We start from the raw sequence: 25571 nt of genomic DNA on the forward strand, positions 1-25571 counted from the left end.
TTCAGCAAGATATCTACCTAAATTGTGCTGCACTCAAACCAGGTGAGGTGAATGGGTACCCGATAGGAAGAAATTACTCGAATGCTTGAGCGCATATGGCGGCTCGGCTACAGCCGAGGTAATAATATTTTGATACCAAATGTAAAGGGCAGTAGAGTAGGCCTATATTGATATAGTAGCTACGCTATATAGATGGTCCATATTATTATTACTTTCGCTTTTTTGCCTCTTATCTATCATCTATCTTTTCTTCAAGGCAAATATTGATTTTGTAAGGAAAGTTCTTTCTAACATTATGACGGAGGAACCCAAAACATTAATGATTATGATTTAATGTAAATGATATATCATGAACCGATCATTCATCTTTTTTTTCAACAATCATATTTTGTCACGCATAATAGGGACGTAGCAGACCGATGGTCACCAAAATAATGTTCGGTGTCATAACCTGCCTAGCGCTGTCATGTAAAGGTAAGTTAACTTCATTAAGAGGGGATGTTAGAAGTCTAAGAGTGGAGGTTAGAAGTCTAAGAGTGGAGGTTATAGAAATTAAGAGGGGAGGTTAGAATTCAAGGTTACTAGCTTGTCTAGCTTGGCTCCTAGCTGACCAGGCTCCCTATGGGGATGACAACCCTAGCTTGCATCCATACAGGCTGTGAAGGGGGACACCCTGTTTCAGTCCCAGGAACAAGTGGCTTCGGCCCCTGGCTACAATGATTTGGTTTGGGTTAACTGCCCATTCTATCTAATTACTATTGTCACATTGTCAATTATGGTTCGTTATGTGGCAGTCATGGACCACTTTTTATCATTTTATGATGGCATCATCAGGCCCGAAGAACTATGTAGAAAAAAAATGTTTAATTTGAGAATGATTATAGAGATAAGATGATACATAAAACATTTCTCTATATGTCTGTATACCTCCGTTTGAGCACCAGTCGTTCACCTTGATTGATTCACGCTTCCATTTTAGGAAATTTCTATCAAAGAGAAAAGTTTCTGTGAATTGACTTTCAGTGGTGTAATGACAACTGCTAACATTTTTATAAATTTTGAGAATTAGAAGAAATATATTTTTGCATACAGATCGTATTCTTTCGTCGGCAGGTCAACCCGCTACATTTGACACAAGTGAAAGTGCAAAAACATCATGTACTAATGGGATACGTCTGAACTACACCTTGCCCATGTTCACCGAGTGTGGGACTAGACAACACCCAACTGGTATGATGATACAAACTATCCCAAAACTCATCACTCATTCACATTCTGATCAGAGTGAATGCCGTGGATCAAAGAGAACAGAAGGTACCTCTTCTGGATTTCGTGTCTGCAGATTTCCAGGTAATTACTCATATTTCTTAACCCCACCATATCATTAGAATGAAGGTCATGGGTGACAAATCAAAGGGTTCATCGTTGGGTGATAAAGATACATAATAAGTTATTCATGTATCTCCAACAATACCACATCAACTGTTGCGTGATACCTGCATAACGCAGCAGTTGAATCGAATCCCACCCGGTCTGCCTATAATTTTTGTCACAGGCAGACATCAAGCAGCAGTTGTTGTGTGACCTTTGTGGTATTGTTGGATATAAGTGAATAACTTATCATACAAGATCATGGGTGTGACCAGTGTCATAACTACCAGGGGGGGGGGCATTGGGGGCACGTGCCCCCCCCCAATCGGCTGGCCAAAAAAAAAACGGGAAAAGGGAGAAACAGAGGGAGAAAGGGAGAGAAACGTGGGAAAGACGAAATAATTGTTCATTGTAATGTTATATTCTATTACTTATATTACATTAAAAAAACATAACTTTATGAAACATAATTTGCTCAGGGCCTATGTCGTCATTGTTCCTGGTGCTCGCATTGTCTGTTTAATGAGATATATAATCCTGTTGTACTAAAACCTCCCGTTTTCAAGTAAATATACACCAAATATATTTCCTCGCACTTCGAATTATTATTGTTTTATGTAGTGACATATGCTTCTTTTTAATGACTACTTAAAGTAATTGCCCCATTTTACGGTCTTCATACAAAACATTTCCTGTCCGTGCTTACGTTCGCATTAGTGGATTGGTGAGATATGTCTGCTCTTCATGAATTCCTATAATCAGTCCTTAAAATGTCCCTATTTCTGATCTGAATATCAAACATTTTCAGCTTGCACTTCGCGCTCGCATCATTTGGTTGGTGAAATACGCATGGTCTTCGTGAATTCCTACAAACAAGCCTTAGAAATCGCCTCTTCAGGTCTGAATTTCCTAAATTTTCAGCTCGCGCTTCGTACTCGCAATATATGATTAGTGAGATGCGTATGATAATCATGATTAAAATGACTACAAAAAATGCTTCATGTGTTTAGATGTATATAATTCTAAAAAAATCAGCAAGCGCTTGGCACTCACATTAGATGACTACGCTGAGATATGTATACTCCTAGTGGATTCCTAAAATATAGTCCTTAAAATGTCCCTCTTTGGGGTCAATATATACACAATTTTCAGCTCGCGCTTCGCGCTCGCATTGTTTGTTTAGCGAGACAAGTACGTATCATGATTACAAAAATCTTGCTTATAATGTCCCTTTTTAGGTCTGAATACCAAACAAATTCACCTCACGCTTCGCATTATTGTTATCAGTGAAATACATATCCGTTTAATGGCACTGTCCTTAAAATGTCTTTATTAGGTCAGTATACCTGGCAACTGAGCGCGCTTTGCGCGCTCACTAGGCGACTCAAAATTGTTGCTGGTGCCCCTCCAGTGCCGTGACCCGCGGTACGCCACTGGGTGTGACGGAAAACGTCTTTTAAAGTTGAAGTGCCTCAACCAAAAAGGCACCTTGTGAGAAATTTGGGCACAATTTTAAAGCAAAAAATGTCACCGAGGGACAGTAACATATTATCATGTATATTATTATTCATACACCGCTATCATGGATATGTAATTTTCTACCGCCTTGGTTATACAGATTTGAAATGAATAGGATTGAGATGAATAATGAGGGCAAGAGAGGGAGGAAGGTAGAGAGTGTGTGAGAGGGAGAGTGGGAGAGAGAGAGAGAGGGGGGGGGGGGAGCTGTTCAATTTGTGCAATCTGTAAATTTACTGCTTATATCACTATTGTAAAGAATAAACAATAAGTAGTTTTACTAAGCAACCGTAGTATATAGTAGGCTCGCCGTTAATTATGATTATCAATCAAAGTTATATTTGATACCCCACAACACTGTCCAGATTGTGACAAACAACCTTGTGAAAACGGCTGGTGTGAAGAGACTAAGAAAGGGTACAGATGTCACTGCCCGACGGGATTTCAAGGAAGGCAGTGTAATGAAGGTGAGAAAAAAAATCAAAAAGATTTTGTACTACTTAATAGAAGTCACTTTTCAGGATATCAATTGCTCGTCCGTATTCGAGATTTCGTGTTGTGTCGTCATCACCGTCACAACCATCTCGTTATCTGTTGCTTTTGCAGCTACTTGTAAAGATATAGGACACTAATGTGATTTTCCAAAGAATACAAAATGTGTAATAAAGTGTGGTTTCCAAGAAATGCTGTCAGTTCAATTAATTTTAATTCAATATTTATTCAATTCCAATAATAACAATTTAAAATACAATATTACAGTTGTCATAATAGACAATATTGCAAGAATGTAATATAAAAGTTAAAACTGCATTTCTATGTGAATTACTTTTAACGGATATCCGTTTTCTGACATGAATGCTCTCATACCAGTTCATTGGTTTACTTCAAAATAAGATTTAATCTATATAAGTTGATGTAAATTGATATTTATTTCCACATAAATTGTGTATATTGTTGATTTAATCAGGATCTGTTCATGGTTCGAATAATACAAAGACATTTTCGATAACGACTCCAACTTCAACATCGGAATCAGTGACTGGTGGTAGGCCCAAGCAAGGTAAGTGCCATTGAAACCTGCACAGTTTAATAAGAACAAAAAATAATTATATTCAATGATTTCTTTTAATGAATTGATAAGAGGTTGGCATTGACCTTGTAAGTAATTAAGTGTGTATTCTTTTGGTCTAGTAGCAGATTATCTATTTCTCAGACCATCTAACAAAGATCTTAGAGGGTTTTACAGATGCGTCGAAAGTGGAAAGAGGCCTGCTGAGTGTTGTTTGAAGCCGGCATGAAGATTCAACTTTGCACCTTTAACCCTAAACTGGCCGGGGGCGGGGGGTTGAATCAACCCCCCTCCTCAACATTTTCTGCGATCATTCCGCCGCGCAAAATTTTTTGACCGTGCCACTCGCAGAGTTTATACTTTTAAGTCTTGCGCATCTTTTTAGACCAAATTTACGACGCCCGAGTACGCGGTCCTGAAATTACGCAACATTTCGTAAGTGCATGTCAGACCAAAAATTGTTCCAAAACGTGATTTTGTGTACAAAGTCAATGCAAAATGAGTTTTCTCATCTTATTCATAAAGATATTATTATTTTTACTTTAAACAGCTAAAATCAATTGATTTTAGCATAATTATGCTTCAAAAAGGTTGTGCAATAAATCTGGTGAAAAAAAAAGAAAAACAAAAGGTTGAAAAACAAAGAAATACATAAGAAATTCATAAAACAATACAATACATAAGAAATTGATTTCCAAACCGAAGTTTTTTTCAATTGCGATTGTTAAGAATGCTACAAAGAATATTTTTACCAAAAATTAGCATTCTAGGAGCTTTATTTAGTGAATTAGAGCAAAAAGTATGATTTATGCATAAATTAGCATAATTAATTCATATAAAATAAAATCTTATTATTTTGGAAAACTTTACCATACAGCCTTGTAGATTACATCGCACATTACCAGCGTGCACATTTTTGCGGCGCTCGCGCGGTCGGCGGCTGAGATCTCAGGGGGGGGGGGGGGTTGAATCAACCCCCCGGCCACAGAACAGCCAAAAAAGCCCGGCCTAGTTAGGGTTAAAGGTGCAGACCTGATGTTAGACTGGGCGCACCTTTAACAACTTCGTACCTTTTTGGAAATGTGCAACTTTGCACCTCTCTGAAAGATGCAAATTAGGGAAAGGGTTTCATATGTACCCAACCAAAAATAAAAGATTGTCGAGACTACCGATTTGTTCACTTCAGATTGTTGCTTACCTTGCTTGGGACTCAACCTCGCCTCGTTGTAACAGCAGTCAAGACCTCTTCCCGATATGCTAGCGAGAAGCGCTGACACCGGAAAGCATTTTTAAGCGATTTTGTGCCGATAGTTAGACTAATCTAGACTTATAGACCCTTTACTGACTAAATAAACCGATGTCTATGGACAATTACTCGCACTCGATCCTGCTCGAAATTTGACGGAATAAAGCCATATTTAGGTATGTATTTCCACTCCCCCATCATATTATGATCTATATTAGGGCTAGATATAATTATTTTGAACCTATTCCATATTTTCATTTTCAATTTTAGTGGGGGGGGGGGGGTTACATATGGAACTCTTCCCCAAATTAGCACCTATAAGGTGCAGAATGTCACCCCACAGGTGCTTATCTGCATCAAATAGGAAAGAAATGGTGGATCGTGTGTAATGGGGTAAAGCCTTAAAACACACACTTATTGCAATTAAAATGATTATCTTTGCCAAATGACCTGATTCCCCCCTCAAAGACCACTTTTCTTACATTCCCCCCAAAAAAAGCATGACAAGCGTAACATGTTCATAAGATATGCGAACTATGCAATTATTTTGTTAAGTCACAGACCCCTCATATCAACACGTATGATTTATACACTGTAAAAATGAAGTGCTAATTTAGCACTTACAGTGCTTGTATAGTGACTGCACTACGAGTGCTGATTTTCTAGTTCAAATTTAAACTAGAAAATCAGCACTCGTAGTGCAGTCATTATACAAGCACTGTAAGTGCTAGATTAGCACTTCATTTTTTACAGTGTATATAGTTTGCTCACACACCCTATAAACTCTATAAACCACATTATTTAGGAGCAGTTTCGCAAGTAAAATATATTTTTATTGTCATTACACTTATACAAGACGCACACTCTTACACACACAAACAAGACAAAAAAATTCATTGTCGAGCAGGTTGAACTTTGCGAGCATTTTGATAAGGATGAAATATGACAGGAACAACTTGCACCCCAACCACCTGCTGTGGGCCTGCGCAGGCGCGGTGGTTGAGTGAAAGGTGCAACTAGGCTCGAATACTCGCTCTGCACCTTTTCCCGCAAAGTTGCACTTTCTTGCACCCCTATTTCTTAGCGTGTGTAGTTATAGATACGGAACAAACCATGAAAAACAATAATAATATAACAATAAGTGACTCGTCAGTGTAACAGAGGTGTCAAGATCTTGAGGCTGCCTCAACATTCCAGCGTGAAGGCGCGGCTTCAAAACCAGCGTGGACCGGCTTCAAATCCGACGCATATGTAACAAGAGCCAAACAACTCACTTGTGCTAAATGTCATTGAGGCAGTGTCTTGATCGGCCTTAGTGTGGAGGAAAATTTCGTGACGTTTGCCTTTCCATTGCCTCGGATGTCTAGTTGTTGGCCCTGTACTTGGTATACGAAGTTTGAAATCCTCGTCATTGCGCCCCTTTCCTATTGCTCGGGGTAACTTCGGACGAGGCTAGCTATAGGACATATTCCAGAAATAAGAGGGTAGATACCAGTTCTAGCTATTTTTGGTTTAATGGGAATTCATTAATTTTGAATGTTGTGATCCTCGCACTCGGACTTGCCCTCGAGAACATAGCTTTGGCCTTTTTCTATAATGTCCTTTGTCATATGGTCTCCAAGGTATCATGTCCTCGGTCGCAGAATGTCTGGCCTCGGTAGTCGTTATCAACGACCAGTACTGACCGCACAGAAACGTTGTTAGTGCTAACAATGCGCTTACAGAGGTCCTGTTACAACCGGTATGTGGCAGCGATGCCTATATAGTGTTACAACAATGCATTACTTACACATTAAAATAAATGTTTTGACTCTACAATCCGATAATGTGACTGGACTTACTGTCAGCACTCTTTTAAGCTAACAACGTTTCTGTGTGGCCGGCACTGGTCTCAACGAAACTTGTACTTTCGACTGAATAAAGAATAAGATTTAGAAGAGAGGACTGACTATCGTTATTATCACATTCTAACAATTTAGAATCAGGAGGTATGGTCTTCGTGACAGACCCAAAAGCGGAGAAAATCTTTGTTGCAGAGCTACAGGATGAATTACTGTTCACTCCCATCGCATCTACATTGCGACCACGTGGAATAACGTACGATCCGGTATCAAAGAAGATCTACTGGACTGAAGGGCAAGTGAGACGTATTGTTCGAGCAGACATTAATGGTTCCAACATCGAGATTGTCACGAAGTTTTCTTCCAGTCAATACCGTCCAGGTATTTACATAATAATGTCTGCCCTAATTATTCTGGTAATATTAATGGTGAAAATGTTGAAAACGTGAGGTTAAAAACAAATGTTAAATGAATACAACGATGTTGACGTGGTTTCTTTTACTGATATGTATTGACGATGATATAAAGATCTAAAAAAACTTCTAGTGGGCCCATATTTTAAAATCAGATTATGCACATTAGACAGTGTTAAAGAGAATAATCTTGTGTTAATGAATGTCTTGCGCATGCACATAACAGCACGGAGTATCTACATAAAAACTGCATGTCCACCTAACAACAATTTGATATTTTTTTTCATATTATTTTAACTTTTCAGGGCCCTCAAGGACAGCAGTTTGTTAACTGATGAGGGCACCCTGATTAAATAAAACTGAAAATAAAATAAATAAATAAATAAACTTTCTTCATAAACTAATATTGTTAACCTCTGTTTGCAAGCGTTTTATCCCTTTCCCACTTGACTGTATATACATTTTATTAAAAGGCATATTCATTACTCTGCACGAATTTACAACAACAGTTAAAAGAGCTGGAAGAGTCAAGGATCATAGAGATAGAAGGTGAACAAGGAGAGAAAACAATTCATGGAATTTTTTAATCTTGATTTATAAGGAATTTACAACGTTTCTAAAATTTTAATTTGAAATTTCTGTAATATGTTTTGGTTTACAGTAAAGTAAAAAAAAACACTACACAAAATGAAACATAGAAAGAAGAAGAAGAAGAAAAAGAAGAAGAAATAGAAGAAGAAGAAGAAAAAGAAGAAGAAGACGAGAAGGAAGGAAAAGAATTAATAATACCATTAATGTGCTATTTTTCCATCAACAGGACTGGACGACATTGTCGTTGCAGTAAATTCCAGAACCCTCTACGTTGCTTGTCGACGGGTGAATAGAATATCATCAGTATTGATCGCAGAGGGCAGTCCTTTACCATGGAATCAAACAAATTTCTTAACGGAAGGAATCGTCTGGCCCAGGGCTTTGGTTGTGGACGAAGAGCAGGGGTAAGAAGTGTTTTCAGATTAAGTTTTTAGTAAAACAATTGACAGCAATATAATGATTAAGACATTTAATAATCTTTAAACAATAAAAGGCATCTGGTATACTGGAAGATCGTGTAGAAATCACTGTCAGCATTTGTCATAACCATTTTAAGGATCTAACTAATATCGATCCATATCCTAGGTACTTATACTGGTCGATGGAAAATACAATAGCACGGAAATTTCTGAATGGATCAGGACAGATTGAAGTGATCTATATGAATGACGAGCTGCAGAATTTCACTGGGCTAACCATTGACATCAGAAGTAAGAATCTGAGGGATAAGAAGGGGAGGGGTTGAGCCACAACAGTTAAGTGTGATTTGGAGGCCCTCTATACGTGTGGTATGCATATTCATGATAATGACACTAAGTCACAATTCACAGTGGCCCGAATTCACAAAGGTCGACTAAAGTTATACCGGGGTTAAATTTAGTCGGGGGTTAACTAATACCGGGGTATAAAGTTAGTCCACCGCGCTATTCACAAACAGTGGACTAACTAATCCATGGACTAACTTTAGCACCCGGTGCTAAAGTTAGTCCACTTCTGAGTTATACCCCGGTGATAACTTTAGTCCATGGATTAAATCATGGACTGAAGCTAGCATACTATTATAACACTGCACTGAGCATGCTCAGTGTAATAAAGCAGTACTGAGCATGCTCAGTGCCGTATTTGAGAGTTTCGTCTGCTAGGGCATATGAAATGTCGCCATTGCATCACATGAGTTAGGAAGCAGAACTCAACCCCAAAATCATGTATCAGCAGCATGAACTTGAATTTCTTAGCAATGAGGTGTTGGCAACGAACATTGTCATTACTTATTTGTTAATATTTACCAACTTAGGTTCGGACTAACGTTAGCGCTGCCTGCGTGCGAGCTAGCTCGACTGCGCCTGCTGCATCGTACCGTATCGAGAAGTTCAAACTCCGTCAATGTACGGTACCGTGCGGTATGTGCACTGCAACGTGAAGACAGCTGCAGCAGCCGGCTTTTTCGAGGGGGTTTTACACATTTTTTTTCAATTTCTTATTTCTCAATTGGTTAGTGGAGGCAACGGACTCCAGCGGAACAATGACAGAGACCAAAGTTTTTTTTTTTTTTGCCTTTTTGGTCTAAAATGAAGTCCAGATCGATCGCCATCGTATTACAGTGCAGTTAGACGTGGATCTAGGCCTATAATAGCGTGCCGTAACTGCGTTTTAGGCCTGAGGAAGTTACTTAGATCTACGGAAAAATAAATCTAACGTTACACGCCAATTACATCTAGATCAAGTGCACATTTGTTTGAATTAAATCATAACCAATCTGATTGTATAATCCTACCTACCTTATCGAAGTCCGGTGGAACTTTGCCCGGAGCTAGCTTTGATAGAAAATGGAAATATGGAATTGAATCTTTGTTTGGGTTATGTACTTGGTAAATGGTGGGGGCCAGCGTCGCGTGGGGTGAAGCGACATGACCTTGATCTGATCTCGCGTCCACAAGCGTGCCTCTTTTCCTTTCCCTCAGAATTGACTTTCCCATTCGAAGTATAGTAATATTTTCAATTCATTTATTTATTCTTTCTTTTTATATGGTGTATCTCGATAAATTGATTTAAAAAAAAAAATTAAGCGAGCAAAATTTTTTTTAAATTGACATTAAAATCCTAGTTTGTGTTAGATTTTCACATAATATCAAAAAATATTTTATTTCACCCTCATTTCTTTTATCTTTTTTTTTTTTTTTTTTTTTTGGGGGGGGGGCAAGAGCCCCAAGCCCCCCCTCCCTATTCTATACGCCAGTTCTACCAACATCTCTAAAAGGAGCTGAGATACTCATTAGTAGCTCCTCCACACTCACTGGTCACTCTTGCAATCGCATTATTCCCAACCTTAACCTATATACTCCAGTTTGCTTTGGAGGGGGGGGGGGGGGGGGGGGTCAAGCTATTCACCATGCTTGCAGTATTTTTTTCCTTAAAGGAAACACAATTTCCTTATCAGAAAAATAAAGACTTATCAATCCTGGATAAGTGTAAAGGGTATTCCACCCAATCATAATAATATATTTGAAATTGGGGAAATATCAGTGGGCTAAATATGGCATATCAGGTAAAATAAAAACTTGCGAGCAAGGAATAATATTCAAAATTTTAATATCAAATATCCAATTTTGTGATAGATTTGACATAATATTCAGAAAATAATGTGTTTCACCTTTCTTTCTTTTCTTGGTAATATATATATATTTTTTTTTGGGGGGGGGGACTTTTTTCCATGGTCAGTGGTCCATGGTCCGCCCTCTATACTTTCAAACTGAAGGGACTAAATTTCCTAAAATAAAATAACTTTTAAACAAAGATTTATGCTATAAATATAACACCACAGGCAATTCTCTCAGTGACACATGTAGCTACCTTTACTCCTTTCATTTCTCATTTGCTTCAATCACATGTACATTATTGTGCATCTTAACGTGCCAAATACTTTTCTCTCAATTAAGTTCTATTATAAATAATTTTGCATTATGCCTTACAACAAGTTTCTTGAAGTATATCCTCCTGCACAAGCAAGCAATCACTTGACTAGCCAACATACCATTACCACCACCCCTGTCTTACACATAACCTTAATCTCTCCTTAGCACAATTTTTATCTGAAAGTAAATAAAATAAGACTTTCTTATATAAATTTATTTTTTGCCTCCTGCAAGAACGATGAACCATGCAGCATATGGACAGAATTGATAAAAGAATTTCATTTTTGTTTTCTCCTGACACAATTACTTGTAAACGATATAAAAGGACAAGTCCACCCCCACAAAGTTGATTTGAATAAAAAGAGAAAAACACAACGAGCGTAACACTGAAAATTTCATCAAAATCTGATGTAAAGATATTAAGTTATGACATTTTTAAAGTTTTGCTTGACTACAAACTTATATGTACATCCCAGTCGGCATGCAAACTATTTCTTTTAATTCTACGAGATGAAATATTCAAATTTTCCCTTCATTGTCAAGTGAAACCAAGATTAGTCCCCCCCCCCCGAACATGTGGACATCATTGACTGTCTCATTTGCATGTCACTGATCTGTGCATATAACTGTGTTGTGAAAAATAAGCCAAACTTGAAAATTTCATAACGTTCCTATTTTACAAACGACGCGGATTTTGATGAAATTCTCAGCATTATGCTCGGTTGATTTTTTTTCTATTAATTCAAATCGAATTTTTTTCTGGGGAGGACTTGACCTTTAAATTCAAAACTTATATGTACATGTGTAGGAGACAGAGCAGTTTATTTAGTGCATTACTTTTAAAGGTAGATTGAAATTCTTTACATAATGATACAAATGATATGTTTACGTTTTCAGAAACTCTGAATGAAAATAGATAAACAACAGATTAAATAAAGTTTAATGAATATTTTAAACTCTACAGCTAAAGCATGGATATCACAAGTAATTTGTCAAATATCTTTCTGAAAGAAATTAAAAGATGATTCTATAAAATAGTAATATCAAACAAATGATAATAGCTTGCAATGTATTTATAGTGCTTACTACAGAAATGTATCTTAGGGCCTATGAAAATAGGTGAAAAAAAGGATATTCAGCAAAAATGATATCTTATAATTTAAATTTGATAAATTAAGAAGATGCAAATGCTAAGGAAAAATGAATATTTAATTAACAAAGAGGTTTTGAAATTGAAATCATGAGACTTAAAACATTGATTGTTGATTAAAACAAAATTGGTATAAAATAGACTTGAATCATAAGAAAGACCAAGTCCATCTCATGCCAAACTTAATTAAGCATGAAAAAAATGTTGCTTATACCTCTCATGTCCCTGCTTATACATTAGCCCATCATATGTGTCATTTATATCCTGGAATTCACGTCCCAAACCTTTTATCAAACAAGAAAAATGTTGTGAACTTGGGTTTTTAAAAAGCAAGATGGTCATTTGATCACTAATGATAAATCGGAATGCATGAATACATCCTATCAACCAAGCACTAGCGTACCTACGGGGGGGGGGGCACTCTGCCCCCCCCCCCCTGACGAGCCACAACCCATGCAAAGGACGTATACCTGCCCCCCTGACGAGCTTGAACAGCTTTTTTTTTTGCTTGTCAATTTTTTTTCTGGTACGAAATCCTTTATTTGTGATTGAAGACCTTTTTTTTTTTTACTTGTAAAATTTTTCGGCCGAACGGTTTTGCCCTCCCTGTGGAAAATCCTAGGTACGCCACTACAACCAAGCTACCATTTTTTATCACAAGTGTCCACTTTCATGCACAGATAATCCAATGGAATGCTTATACCCGTAGCACACCGTCCTTTTCTATTGACAACAGAATGCAGGCAGGAATTCATCAAAGAGGGGGAGCAACGGATACCTGCAATAAGGATCAAAACAAAATGAATATTAGAAAATTTGCTCTTCGGTATTCTTTCTGCAAATATATCTTCATTGATCAAGCAATTAATACCTCCTTTACCTGAATAAGCAAAATGCATTTTTTTTCTTCTATTTTTCATTTCTCCTGCAATAGGAAAGTTAGCAGATTATCTATATTTTTTTCTTCAGTGAAATCTTTAAAATTGTCTTATTTCACATATAAGAGTATAAAATTACAAGAAAATTTGACCAACAACAAGATTGAAACTCGATAAAAGACAGTATGTAGTAGGGGCCAATATATTTTTTCTTCATTATCACATACCTCTAGTAGGTGTTGAATACAGAGAATATCACATTAAAAACTGAGTGAGTATACCAACCTATACATTTACAGAAGACCTGTTCTTCCTGCTAAGTACAGGGCTTGTTCCCCATCAGGACTCCTGATGCAGACATGGCGTGGATTGGCCCCAATCGATAGCACCTATGACTCTTGGAAACCTGTAGCAATCATCAAATTGTCGCTGGGTGGTTTGAATTTCTCGTCATCGGAAACTTCATTGACTGTTACTCCTTGCTATTGCCTCAGAAAAATCTTTGATGATTCTGCACACGGATGACTGTGATATAGTTGCTTCGTCTGCTTGCATCTTCTAAAAGGTACCTTTAATTATCGAATGATAAGTGATGTTATGTAATTGGTTTATTGATATGAAAGCCAATTGATACTTTACCATTTACGTTTGCAAACATTGTGCTTCTGTTATGACCTGATGTTTATGATGCACTGGAACTGCTTAAAGAGATTTTTCTTCGATTCATTAAAAAAAAACTCTACTGCAATAACAATCCATGCAAAATGGAGAATATCTCTGTTATGCTGAAATGACATACCAATATTTCTTTTTGGGTGGTTATAAATCATCCTTCATGATAATTTCCCACTTGAATATGACATATTTGTATTAAAAAATGTTGCTACATTGTAAAAAATGAGAGAAAAATAAAATCCCCACCTATTTCCAACCCAAAGGGTTACATGTTTCATTCCGACAAAAACCTTTCTGTGAAATACCCCCAACACTCCCCCTCCCCTGTAAGGGGTTACTAGTACTCCTGGCTGAAAGCAGAAACAAAAATCATACAATTTGGATGATTAATAATGAATATTAGGTTTTGCATTAATTATTTCTGTGAAACATGTGCATGTTTTCATGAATATGCAAGAAATAGCCTGATGATGTCACATCCACACATTTTCCACACATGAATGTACAAGGGTTCCATGATATTTGCTCTGGCGACAATTACTCAATGGAAAATCTGCATGCTAAGCAAAACATAAAACTTAATTTTCATGACTAGATACTTCCAATCCTTGATCCTTACATTATTCTGAACTCGCAATAACTATCTTAAATATATAATCAGCAGTCAACCCCATTTTTACATTTCTGGAGGAAAAAAAATAATGATTATGATTTCAGATCACTAGAGAACAAGTGGGGATATGAATATTGCATATGAGATACACAGAACTGTTTCCCCCAAGTTATGTAAAACTTTAAAACTGAATCAATTCATAATTCTCCATCCAATATTGATGGTTTTTGCTAGTCGAATTGTTCTTTATCAAAATCTCATCATTTTTGGCCTGGAAAATCACTTTCATAGAACATAATTTGACCCCCCCCAATTACCCTCTGCTTTATAGTTCGCACATGAAAACTCACCAATGACATAAAACAAAGTCCTGTCAAAACCTGTAACATGACAGGCAATGTGTGGTTCTCTCTGTTGGTACCCCACTCTGAGAGGTTCATCCTCGTAGTATTCAAATGGATTCTTCCTGTCTCTTAATCCATGCTGTGGTCTTTCTATGTGTTGCTGAATCTGCATGGAAGTTAAAAGATTATGTTTAAGAGTCACCATGAATGGGCAATTTACTCTTTGAATTTCATTTAATTCAAAAGTGTTTAAAATGAGGAACAGAATGTGAAAGATTATACAGAAATCCTTAAAAAAAGATAGGATAAAAATTCTAATTGACATGAGTAGCTTTTCTATTTACCTACTTGTAAAAGTGAAGAAAAAAAACCTGCCAATTGTTGCTGATCATCATCATTGATCAAACCACGCACGTCATAGAGATGCTTCTATGAAAACTGATTTACTGAATCACTTTCAATTGGCTTTAATAATGAAGGCAAGGCACTAATTTTATGGAACTTTGTTTACACAAATAGAGGTTATTGCTTGCGAGTGACTTTCGAATAACATATTTTCATGAATCTTCATCAAAGTCTCATTAAACCTTTTTTTCTACCCCCCCCGGCATTCATCAGACTGACAATGCTTTCTTTCTCTCTTTTAAATAAATATTCAACAAAATGTCAGGATTAATTGGAGATCAACAAGCCTAGTGACCAGTAGACAAATATATATGTTAATAACACACAAGCAAGGTCCCCCCCTCTTCTTTTTTGTCAATTACTATGACAAGAATGAAAAAGTAACATACATGTCACATGATACATTTACAATTACATGATGAATTCAAATCCCAGAAATAATATTTTATTAAAAAAGGCCATTTTAATGACATTTAATTTTTTTTAAATATGAATTGATAAGGCATACCTCACTCTCTTGCAAGACGGCACAGCAGTTCAAAATTGTGAGCCATGTTTGCTTTGTCTTGATTGAGCACAATCTGCCGAGTATGTATGGTCTGTTGCTGATATGGAAGAAAAAAAATAATGAAAAAAATATTTATTCATCAATCATACTGCAATGTCAAGGTAAATCAAAGAAAAAAATAATAAAGCAGCTACAAATGTAGATTGATAAAATCCGCTGTTTCAGAGGAGTCGTTCAACATTTTCTGATTTTTTTTTGGTGGGACGGGATGCTGCGGAGCCACATGAAATCTCAGGGGAGCATATCCCTGACAGAAATAAACCTATTTATCGGTCTACTACAAATGTAGAGGACTGAAGATCAAATGCACTTGTCTGTGGTCTCATGTGAATATAACATTGGGACTCCTTGTGAAAAAAAAAATTGAAACAAAGAGGGTGGGGTAGAGTTTATTATAACCCCCAAAAGAGAGAATTTTCAAAGTTAGACCTCAGTTAGATCTACTCAAATAATCAATTAGGCCTAGGATTTCCATTATTTTTTAATGTTTTGACGACACCGTAAATCTATAAGTGATCGCAAATGCAATGCCGAAGGTCAGTAAAACTTAGTTTTAGTAAAAGTAAAATCAGCTCATTTATAGCTGTTGGAGTAAACAGCGGTGAGTGGAACCCAATCTTTATTAAATATTTTTTCAAAAAATAATTTAATCAGGGCTTAGCCTTAAGTTAGAGTTGACCCTTATTAAAATATTTTTTTTACTCCAACGATGTTGTAGGACTAACTCTAACATGGCTACCAGGTAAGCTTCATAGCTTGACCATCTATCCAAGCCAAGACAAAGCCAGCCCAGAGTAGAATGTCTGAGTTAGACCGGCTCTGTATTGTAGTGTTTAAAAAAAACTTATTTGTATTGCTGCTCTCCTGGACTTGCCTTGGCCTTGCTTCAGTCTCAGACAAAATTAGATGCACAGTAGCTGTGTTGCATGTTGGCAGGGCCAGGAGGAGTGGCAGGGGTATCGTAGACAACAAAAATTCCATGAAAATCACACGAAATCGAAAATCACTGCCTGACATAACTAGCAAATAGTATCGACCTTTCAATCACGCCTACCTGGCCTGTGTAGTGTACGCTAATTGCGTCTCGCACTGCAATGCTCATAGATATGAACGCACACAAAAGTACATGGCTGGGACTGAGCAGCTTAGAGACGCGACGATAACAATGATTCAGATACCATTTCAAGTTTTCGAGTATACCTTTTGGAAAGTTAAAGCTATCAATAATAGTTACAGATGGAACTGAAGGCTCCGTCATGATTTAAGCTCCAAAAATTATGTAATTTACTTACAATCTCGGTCGAAGTCGTGAAATATGAAGCTTTAGATATGCCGATCACACCGAATCTCGTCTCTGTCCAAAAAACTTTTTTCTTGTAGCAAACTTTTCCGCAATCGAAATGCTGCTCTCTGATTGGTTAAAACAGTGGACTAACTTTAACCCACCGATTTAGTCCACCCCAAAGAGCTGACTAAGTCGTGACGTCAAATGACGCGTTTTATACCCCGGTATAACTTTAGTCGACCTTTGTGAATCGCAAAAGTTAGCCCCTAGGTGCTAACTTTAGTCCATGGATTAAAATGACGTCAAATGACGCGTTTTATACCCCGGGTATAACTTTAGTCCACCTTTGTGAATTCGGGCCTATATGTAAGCCCTTCCCCCTCCCTGCATACAGGCACGAATGCGCAAACCAGCAGAAGTCGTTGTATCAAGTTATAAGCAAGTTTTTAATCTGGACTCCCACCACAATATCGGGAATTTTAGAAAAAAAGTAGCCTGTTGATATTCAGTGCATTGCAATGCATTTTGACTGTTTTTTTTTGTAAGTAACAAATTGTTCACTTTGTGAATTTCTAACGATAAATTGATGTGTTAATCAGTATTGAATGCAAAGTGTTGCATTTTGAAAAGTCAACAATTCAAAGTCATTTTTAAATAAAAAACAACGAAATTTCTTAAATACACCCCTCGGCAAAGAGTTTCTTGATAGGTTTGGGGAATATTGTAATACAAATCACGAATCAGACAAGTTGAGTATAGAAGCAGCAAAAGAAATCGACAGAATATTGAATTAAAGATTTAAAAAAATATCCAAAGTAATTTTAACGGGGGCAGCTACATGTGTGTCAAACGTCTTTCATTGGCAACTTCTAGTTTAATTTCTATAATATTAACGAAATAGCTTGCAAATACTAAAATGATCAATATCTATAGTATTAAAGGAGAAATATATTGATTATAAACACATGGCCTTATTATATATCAATGGAAAGGTAATGATGTGGGGATTATCATTAGGTCATTTGAAAATAACGAAAATAATACGCAAGGTGAAAATCACCAATTAAAAAGCGCTAAAATGCCTCTCCGAAATATGCCTCGCATCGGTCTCTGAATTGATGCAAGTGGAGCTTGACATGTGAGAGCCAATCACGTCTCTCGTACAGACAAACACGTCATCAAATTCGAGTCAATTCAGAGACCGATGCGAGGCATATTTCGGGGAGGCATTTTAGCGCTTTTTAATTGGCGATTTCCACCTTGTGTATTATTTCGTTATTTTCAAATGACTTAATGATAATCCCCACATCATTACATTTCCATTGATATATAATAAGGCCATATGTTTGAATCAATATATTTCTCCTTTAATGAAGATAAAAACAATGATGTTACAGGAATAAAAGTAATGATATGAACTAATGATGGTAAAGTTAATGATAACAGCACAATTACAACCAGGATAGTAATTGTAAGAAACAGTAGTATAGCAGTAGAAATCACGATAATAATAATGTTGATAATGAAATTAACAAGAATAATGACCATGATAATGATAATGATAATTTAATAATAGTAGTAATAATAAAAGTAATAATAATAGTAATAATAATAATAATGATAATAATAATAATAAAATGTATCAAGTCAAAAGAGATACGTATATAAACAATGATAAGGACAGGTAACAATGTATGTGATAGTGTGAAAAATAACAATCAACACTTACCTAATTCATGTAATATATTTTCGCAACGTTTGTGATTTCCAGGACAAGTACGCCGGATTTTCTTCTACGACTCCACCAAAAAGATAATCTGGTATAAAGATGCTATCCCATCTACGACTCCAAAGGACCTATCATCTGCCTCGGAATACCTTTCTGATGAGAATAGGAGGATTGTTAAGAGAGTTAGGCACATTTCATTCTTTAATAATGTGTTATTCTGGCTGCATGATGGGGACGAATCGACTGGTATTGGTTTGATGACCGAGTACGATCAAGATAATCGATCCTATATCAGTCAAGATATAGATATCTTTGAAAACCCATATCGAATGCATATTGCCTACACAGGAGATTGACCTTTGAAATATTTTTTTAAAAACTTGTTTCCTTGCCCGAAACTCTTCGAAGAGTGCCATTAATTGCGCCACACCCCACTCACCTACACACCGAGGCCATCGTGATGATGCTTTACACTGAGATGTGATTTACATGAAATTGCTTAGGCTTGATTTTCATTTTGTTAGTCATTGTTAAGCTTGAGAAAAGTGTGGAGAAACAAGTATTAGATGAAAAATGAAATGTAAACCCAATTTAAATGATAAAAACTTAGTGAAAAAATGCTGGAGATGTCTGATATAAGCTTTTGTTTATATTCAGTTATGTCCTCAGATCCAGCTGGCACAAAAAGGGTAAAGTTTGTGCTTACTAATCGTTGAAACTTTTATTTGGGTGGCAAAGTTTTTACCAAAAGCCTGAATATATCCGTTCTATTTCAATTGACCTAAAGTGCAAGGGAAATGTACGAGAACTGTTTCGCAGGGTAAGTTTGATTTCGCCTTTTCCCCTTGACACAGCTTGAAAACGAGCATTTCTGCGCAAACAGATTTCTGCGAGCTTTACAAAAAATGGACAGTGCTCACTCCAGTGTAACATTCTGTCAAAACTTTTACTTTCATTGGATAGATGAGACTCAAACCCAAGAAGAATATATGTGAAAACAAATTACCTACATGTTGTATATTTTTTAAGCCCCAGGGCTTTTTCAAAGTGTAAACTTTTTTATTTTTAAACTGTATATTTCTAAACTTTTTTATTTTTAAACTGTATATATATATATATATATATAATTACTTATCTCCGTTATGTATTGCATTGTATTGTATTTACCATTGTTATTAGTAGGCCTATATTTTGTATTTTATATATTGGTTTAGATCCTGATGAAGGGCATGTGCCCGAAAGCTTGATGAAGACTGGTATTGACCTTGCTACGGCCATCTCCATACACTTGATCTCGAATATAATTATGAAGGAGACCCGTACACGTACATCGCCAAGATTGATCACACTTATATATATATATATATATACAGTGCGTCCCACAAAAAACAAAACCGAGATTTATCGATGATTTATCATAACTTAATCACAAATACAATAGACAAATGACCTACCATTGTAAAGCTTAGAATCTCCTCTTTCATCCGAAATTACTTAGATTATTTCTCATTCACGCATGAGTGAGCAAAAACAATTTGAAGAGGCGATACCAAAAAGTAATTTGGTGGGCTGTATCTGGGTTTCAAAAAGAAAACCACATAAAAAAAAATTCAATATCTGCTCTTTAATTTGATACCTCAATTACAGAAAATGGTCAAGAAATAACAAAGTTCTGGTTGTTTGAAATAAGGCTTGAATTTCAATAATTTCATAAAATTAAGAGGTTCTGCAGGCTAGCGTTCAAACTCACTTGACACTCCGTTTTGTTGACGATCAGCCATGCATGAAGTCTTTTGTTAACCATGCGATAGCTTCTGTGGGAAACCGGTGAAAACACGTTTATTTAATGAAATTATGGAAATACAAGCATTGTTTCGAGGGAACATAACTTTTTTACTTCTTGACCACTTTTTGTGATTAAGGTATCAAATAAAAGAGCAGATATTGAACTTTTTAGGCATGTGATTTTCTTTTTGAAATTCAGATACCCCCCGCCAAATGAGTTTTTGGTATCCTTTCTTCAAATTGTTTTTGCTCAGTCATGCGTGAATGGGGAATAATCTAAGTAATATCAGATGAAAGAGGATATTCTAAGCTTTACATTGGTAGGTCATTTGTCTATTGTATTCATGGGCGGAAATCCCAGGGGGGACAGGGGGGACGCGTCCCCCCTACCATTTTGGAAAGGGGGGACATAATATCAAATGTCCCCCTACTATTTGTGGTCTTTTATTATGGAAAAAATACATAATTCAAATCGAAATTATACACATGGGCATTTTCACGGTAACTGACATTACAAGGCACAATTTTACACACTTTTCATTGTGTGTATGATTATCTCTTAAACAACAAATGATGGGAGTTTTGCTTTAAAGCAAACCATATTTCGAAATATATTTAAACAGATAACTTTTGTTAAGAACTTGGATAGGGAAAAAAGGCATACCGGCCCGACTATTCTCGAACTCGCATCTAGCCCTATATGCCAGCCAAAGAGCGATGACATTGATGGCCATTGTCAATTTCATAACTAATAAAAATGACGAAAAAAGAAAATCACCTCTGGATACTTATAAGTAAATTTAGTGCATAGATAGTAGACGAGAATGTTCCATACCCCGTAAGAACATACCTTTGTTAAACCAATTCATTTTCCCTTTATTCCACATTTACTTGGAATATAAGAATATTTTCATTGTTCGCGTACTCAGTAAAACGAATAGTTTTAATGAGTTATGATGAATCCTTCGCTATGAGTTTGAACTATATTTAATCCCCCAAATTTGTTTTTAAAAATACTCTATTAACGAGACTTTTATATTCCATTTATACACGAAATTCCTGCAGTGGGATGGGTCATCATAGGCAGGCGCGGATGCGGGGGGGGGGGGGGGCACTGGAGGCACGTGCCCCCCCCCTTTGAGAAGCAAAATTTGTAATGTAAAAATGCCTTTAAAACAAAATACCTTTTTTTTTTTGCTGGTCAAAATTTTTCGGGTATGAAATGTCCTTAATTTGTGATTTTTGGGGCTTGTCAAAAACTTCCTCCGAAAAATTTGCCCCCCCTTTTGGAAAATCGTGGATCTGCCCCGGATCATAGGTAGGTCAAGGGGGCGAGCGGTGGCCCGCCCCCTATTGGCGGCACAAAATATGAAGGTGAGGAGAAAAATAAGAAGAAAGATAGGACGAGGTAGAAAATTAAATAATGGAAGGGGAGGGTAATAATTGGAAAAACAAACTTTCAGGTCATGATATAAAAATAAAAAAATCGCCCGCGCTTTGCATTAATACACAGCCATCTCTTTATTTCAAAACGTGCCTATTTTTTTCACTTTTTAGATCGAAATATATAAAATGAGATCATTAATCTAGGAAGATATCCATCTTTTTCCTTATTTGTAGGTTTAAATCTTTAAAAAAAGAATAGCTCGCGCTTTGCTTATTGAAATAAACTCCTTGTTCTTTATTTCAAAAGGGCTTGATCAGATCTGAATATTCATTTCGCGCTTCACGCTCGCATCAGTAATTATGGTTGAGTCAGATACTATTCTGTTTATTGCTATAAGGTGAAAAGAAGATGACGTTTTTGGTTGGAAAATAAAAAAGAATCAGGATACGCTTTGCGCTCACATTAATCAAAATTTAGTGAGATAGCTACCCTAACATTGATTTTAAAATATGCTAATAATACAAATTTTTAGGCCGGAAATGACATATCTTCAGCACCCACTTCGCGTTCGAATCTAATATTGTTTAGTAAAATTTCTATCCTGTTCATGATTTGAAAAAGTGTTACGATTGTCCAGTTTTTAGGTTGGAAATACAAACTTTCAGCTCGCGCTTCGCGCCCTCTTTAATTGTTTAGATTCCTATCCTGTTCGTTTTTTAGGTGCCAGGTAAAAATGGCAGGGGTAAAAATGGGAGAGGTAAAAGTGGCAGAAGTAAAAATTGCAGAGGTAATAATGGCAGAGGTAAAAACGGCAGAGGTAAAAAGAGCAGAGGCATAAATGACAAGAGGTAAAAATGGAATATGTGATAATGGCAGGGGTAAAAGTGGCCGAGGTACACTATTAGAAAAACAATAGATTCTACAGAAAAATTAAAAACAGGTTTTACAGAAAAAACCCAATAATTTTCCACAATTTTTCTACGATTTTACAGAACAGATGTTTTAAAAAGGGGAAAACAGTTTTATTACAATAAATTTGTAAGGGTACGCACACAAAATACAAATTTTCTGTTATTTTACATAAATGCATGTAAGATTACACAGTGCAGTAAGAATACAAGTGTTCTCCAGACTCTGTTGCAGGAATTTTGTTTTAAGTATAAAATTTCTAACAGTGTAAAAAATGGCGGAGTTGAAAATGGCGAAGGTAAAGATGGCAGAGGCAAAAATGAAAGAGATATGGGGTGCTGGTTTGTTAAAAAGCCGAGAAAAAAAGTTTTCACTCCAAAATGAAAGGGGATTTGGTTAAGGGGGGAAATGACACAAAAAATGAAGTTCTATTAGGTCCGAAAAAGAATTACATCAAAAATTATAACAATTAGATAATAAACAATGTTTTTTCTTCTGTTTGAAAAATAACAGAGATTTGTATCAAATCTGTACATTTTAGCATACCAAGCTAATTACCAAGAGGGTGCTGCTTATGGTGTACAAAATACCCAACAGCACTTCCGCTTCCAAGGGTTATGACCATCAAGCCGTTTATATCATATTGGATGCAGGGGTAAAGGTTCAGGGTCTTCTTTTATGCAAAGAATCTGAACCAGACAGTCCCCCTCGATCGACCCCAAATTGGTTTACCAGTCAAAACAAGATTATTATTGATTTTCATAATCAGTTACATATTCAATTCCAAGCCTGGGAACGCATGCTTAATATTGTCATTCAAATATTCAAAAAGAATAGTACAGACGACATTACAAATAAGGACATAATATTCAACCACAATCTTTCGTGACAATTTCAACGTCTAAGCTTTCCCCGCTATGTTCTCTATGTTTTTCCCCGCCCCCTAACCCCCGGGGGGGGGGGGCACTCAGTATATAATGCATAGTGGGTATGTGCCGCGGAGGGGACCCCCATTTTTACACTCAAATTTCCGTTCCAAGGCATAGCATTTTTGTCTTATTGAGAAAAAGAACAAAGAAAGCCGCTCCAAAGCATAGCATTTTCTTCTTATCGAGAAAAAAGAAGAAAGAAATTCGCTCCAAAGCTTTGCATATTTTTCGTTAAGCCGTTCCGGTCGCATTGATCTGCTACAAGGAGCTGCAATTTTGGTGAAAAGCGCCCGCAGAGCGATGTCCGACCATCGCCTCTGCGCGAGCGCACCCGGCGGAGGCCGCGCTAGCTGCCTCATGCACGCATGCCCGTTCCATAGGGATGCATACGGATGCATACGCACTCATCATACGCTGGCGATCCGTTCCAAGGACCCCCGTTTTCACAAACATTTGAAGTTCCGAAGCCCGTTCCGAGGACCCTCCTTTTTACAATTAGCCCGCTCCAAGGCCCCCGTTATTTGTCTCGCCCGCGGCACACCCCTACCACTTTTTTTGGTCGAGTGCCCCCCCGGGCCCCTAACCCCTCTCTGTCTCTCCACCTCTCTTATGTCAACTCTTCCTCCTTTTTGCGTCTGTAAACCTGGAAAAACTTTAGAAATAAAAAAACCAGCCAGACAAAAAGGAATGTTATAAAATGATGAATGAGAATAGTGCAGTTTCATTTTGTTCCTGATAAATTGAATGAAAAAATATCTGTCGTTTGATTTCTTTTTAAAAAGCGTTCACGGTACACCTCCAACGAATTCGTAAATAGCATTGTTAGGCCGATTAAGATATAATGATATAATGAAATGTCTAACCGTGACATGCACTTCTAATTTAATCTATGTACATGCGGGGGCTTTTTGACAATTCATTGCATAGGGGCTTAAGACTGGCCATATGTTACCTAGAGCTGTCAGCTATCATTTAGTTGAATTCATATTATGTTCATGATTCGAAAAAGTATTACGAATGTCCAGTCTTTGGGTAATTCCTATCCTGTTCATGATTTGAAAGTGTCACGAATGTCTAGTTTTTAGGTTGGAAAATCAAAAACTTTCAGCTCGCGCTTCGCGCTCGTATTAATGGTTTAGGTAGGTTCGAATCTAGTTCATGATCTCAAAAAATGTTCAGAATGTTCAATTTCCAGGTCACAATTTCTGAAATATCAACATACTTGGGCTAGCGCTTCGCGCTCGCATTATTTATTGAGGCCTTTCATCTTTAGTTAGGAATACCTCCCCTCTTCGAAATATGTACTGTATATATATATATATATATATATATATATAGTGTGATGATAAGTTTACTTCTACCAATCGCTGTTGAGTTGTGAATATTAAACATAATGAGATGAGGCGAGGCCAACTCAACAGATGAATAATGGTGTCCTGCGTCATCTGTTGAGTTGGCCTCGCCTCATCTCATTATATATATATATATATATATATGTATACATACTATATATATATGTATGTATATACACACACACACACACACACACCGCCCATGATTGTATTTGTGATTAAGTTATGATAAATCATCGCATAATCTCGGTTTCGTTTTTTCTGGGACGCACTGTATATATACAAAGTTCTGGTTATTTGAAATAAGGCTTGAATTTCAATAATTTTATAAAATAACGAGGTTTTACAGGCTAGCGTCCAGACTCACTCGACACTCCCTTTGTTGACGATCAGCCATGCATTAAGTCCTTTGTTAACCGTGCGATAGCTTCTGTGGGAAATCGGTGAAAACCTCTAAGTTTAATGATATTATGGAAATACAAGCATTGTTTCGAGGGAACATAATTTGTTTACTTCTTGGCAATTTTCGGTGATTAAGGTATCAAATAAAAGAGCAGATATTGAACTTTTTAGGCATGTGATTATCTTTTTGAAATTCAGA

General features: G+C 36.7%; 1 protein-coding gene and 1 long non-coding RNA gene across 2 annotated transcripts; one reads left to right on the forward strand and one right to left on the reverse strand.

Moving 5' to 3' along the window:
- Nucleotides 1–434: 434 nt before the first annotated feature.
- Nucleotides 435–9354, forward strand: LOC129260383 (low-density lipoprotein receptor-related protein 6-like). The gene is made up of 8 exons (XM_064099449.1): nucleotides 435–474; nucleotides 1093–1230; nucleotides 3255–3356; nucleotides 3857–3949; nucleotides 7184–7426; nucleotides 8276–8453; nucleotides 8635–8759; nucleotides 9344–9354. Exons 1-8 carry the CDS (start codon nucleotides 435–437, stop codon nucleotides 9352–9354), a joined length of 930 nt encoding a protein of 309 aa, XP_063955519.1.
- A 3914-nt stretch (nucleotides 9355–13268) lies between these two features.
- LOC135154264 (uncharacterized) lies at nucleotides 13269–17212 on the reverse strand. Its single transcript, XR_010293699.1, has 4 exons — nucleotides 16887–17212; nucleotides 15535–15631; nucleotides 14628–14787; nucleotides 13269–13558 (listed from the first exon to the last, which is right to left on the reverse strand). It is a non-coding gene; the product is annotated as an uncharacterized LOC135154264 (long non-coding RNA).
- Nucleotides 17213–25571: the final 8359 nt, after the last annotated feature.

The sequence above is a fragment of the Lytechinus pictus genome, chromosome 5 (assembly GCF_037042905.1).
Source record: "Lytechinus pictus isolate F3 Inbred chromosome 5, Lp3.0, whole genome shotgun sequence".
Lineage (NCBI taxonomy): Eukaryota > Metazoa > Echinodermata > Echinoidea > Temnopleuroida > Toxopneustidae > Lytechinus > Lytechinus pictus.

Bases quoted from the DNA above. Each gene is read 5' to 3' on its own strand.
- LOC129260383 (XM_064099449.1), top strand. From the start codon at position 435: ATGTTCGGTGTCATAACCTGCCTAGCGCTGTCATGTAAAG. The intron at 475-1,092 runs GTAAGTTAACTT...TTTTGCATACAG, and splicing joins CCTAGCGCTGTCATGTAAAG to ATCGTATTCTTTCGTCGGCA. The intron at 3,357-3,856 runs GTGAGAAAAAAA...TGATTTAATCAG, and splicing joins AGGAAGGCAGTGTAATGAAG to GATCTGTTCATGGTTCGAAT.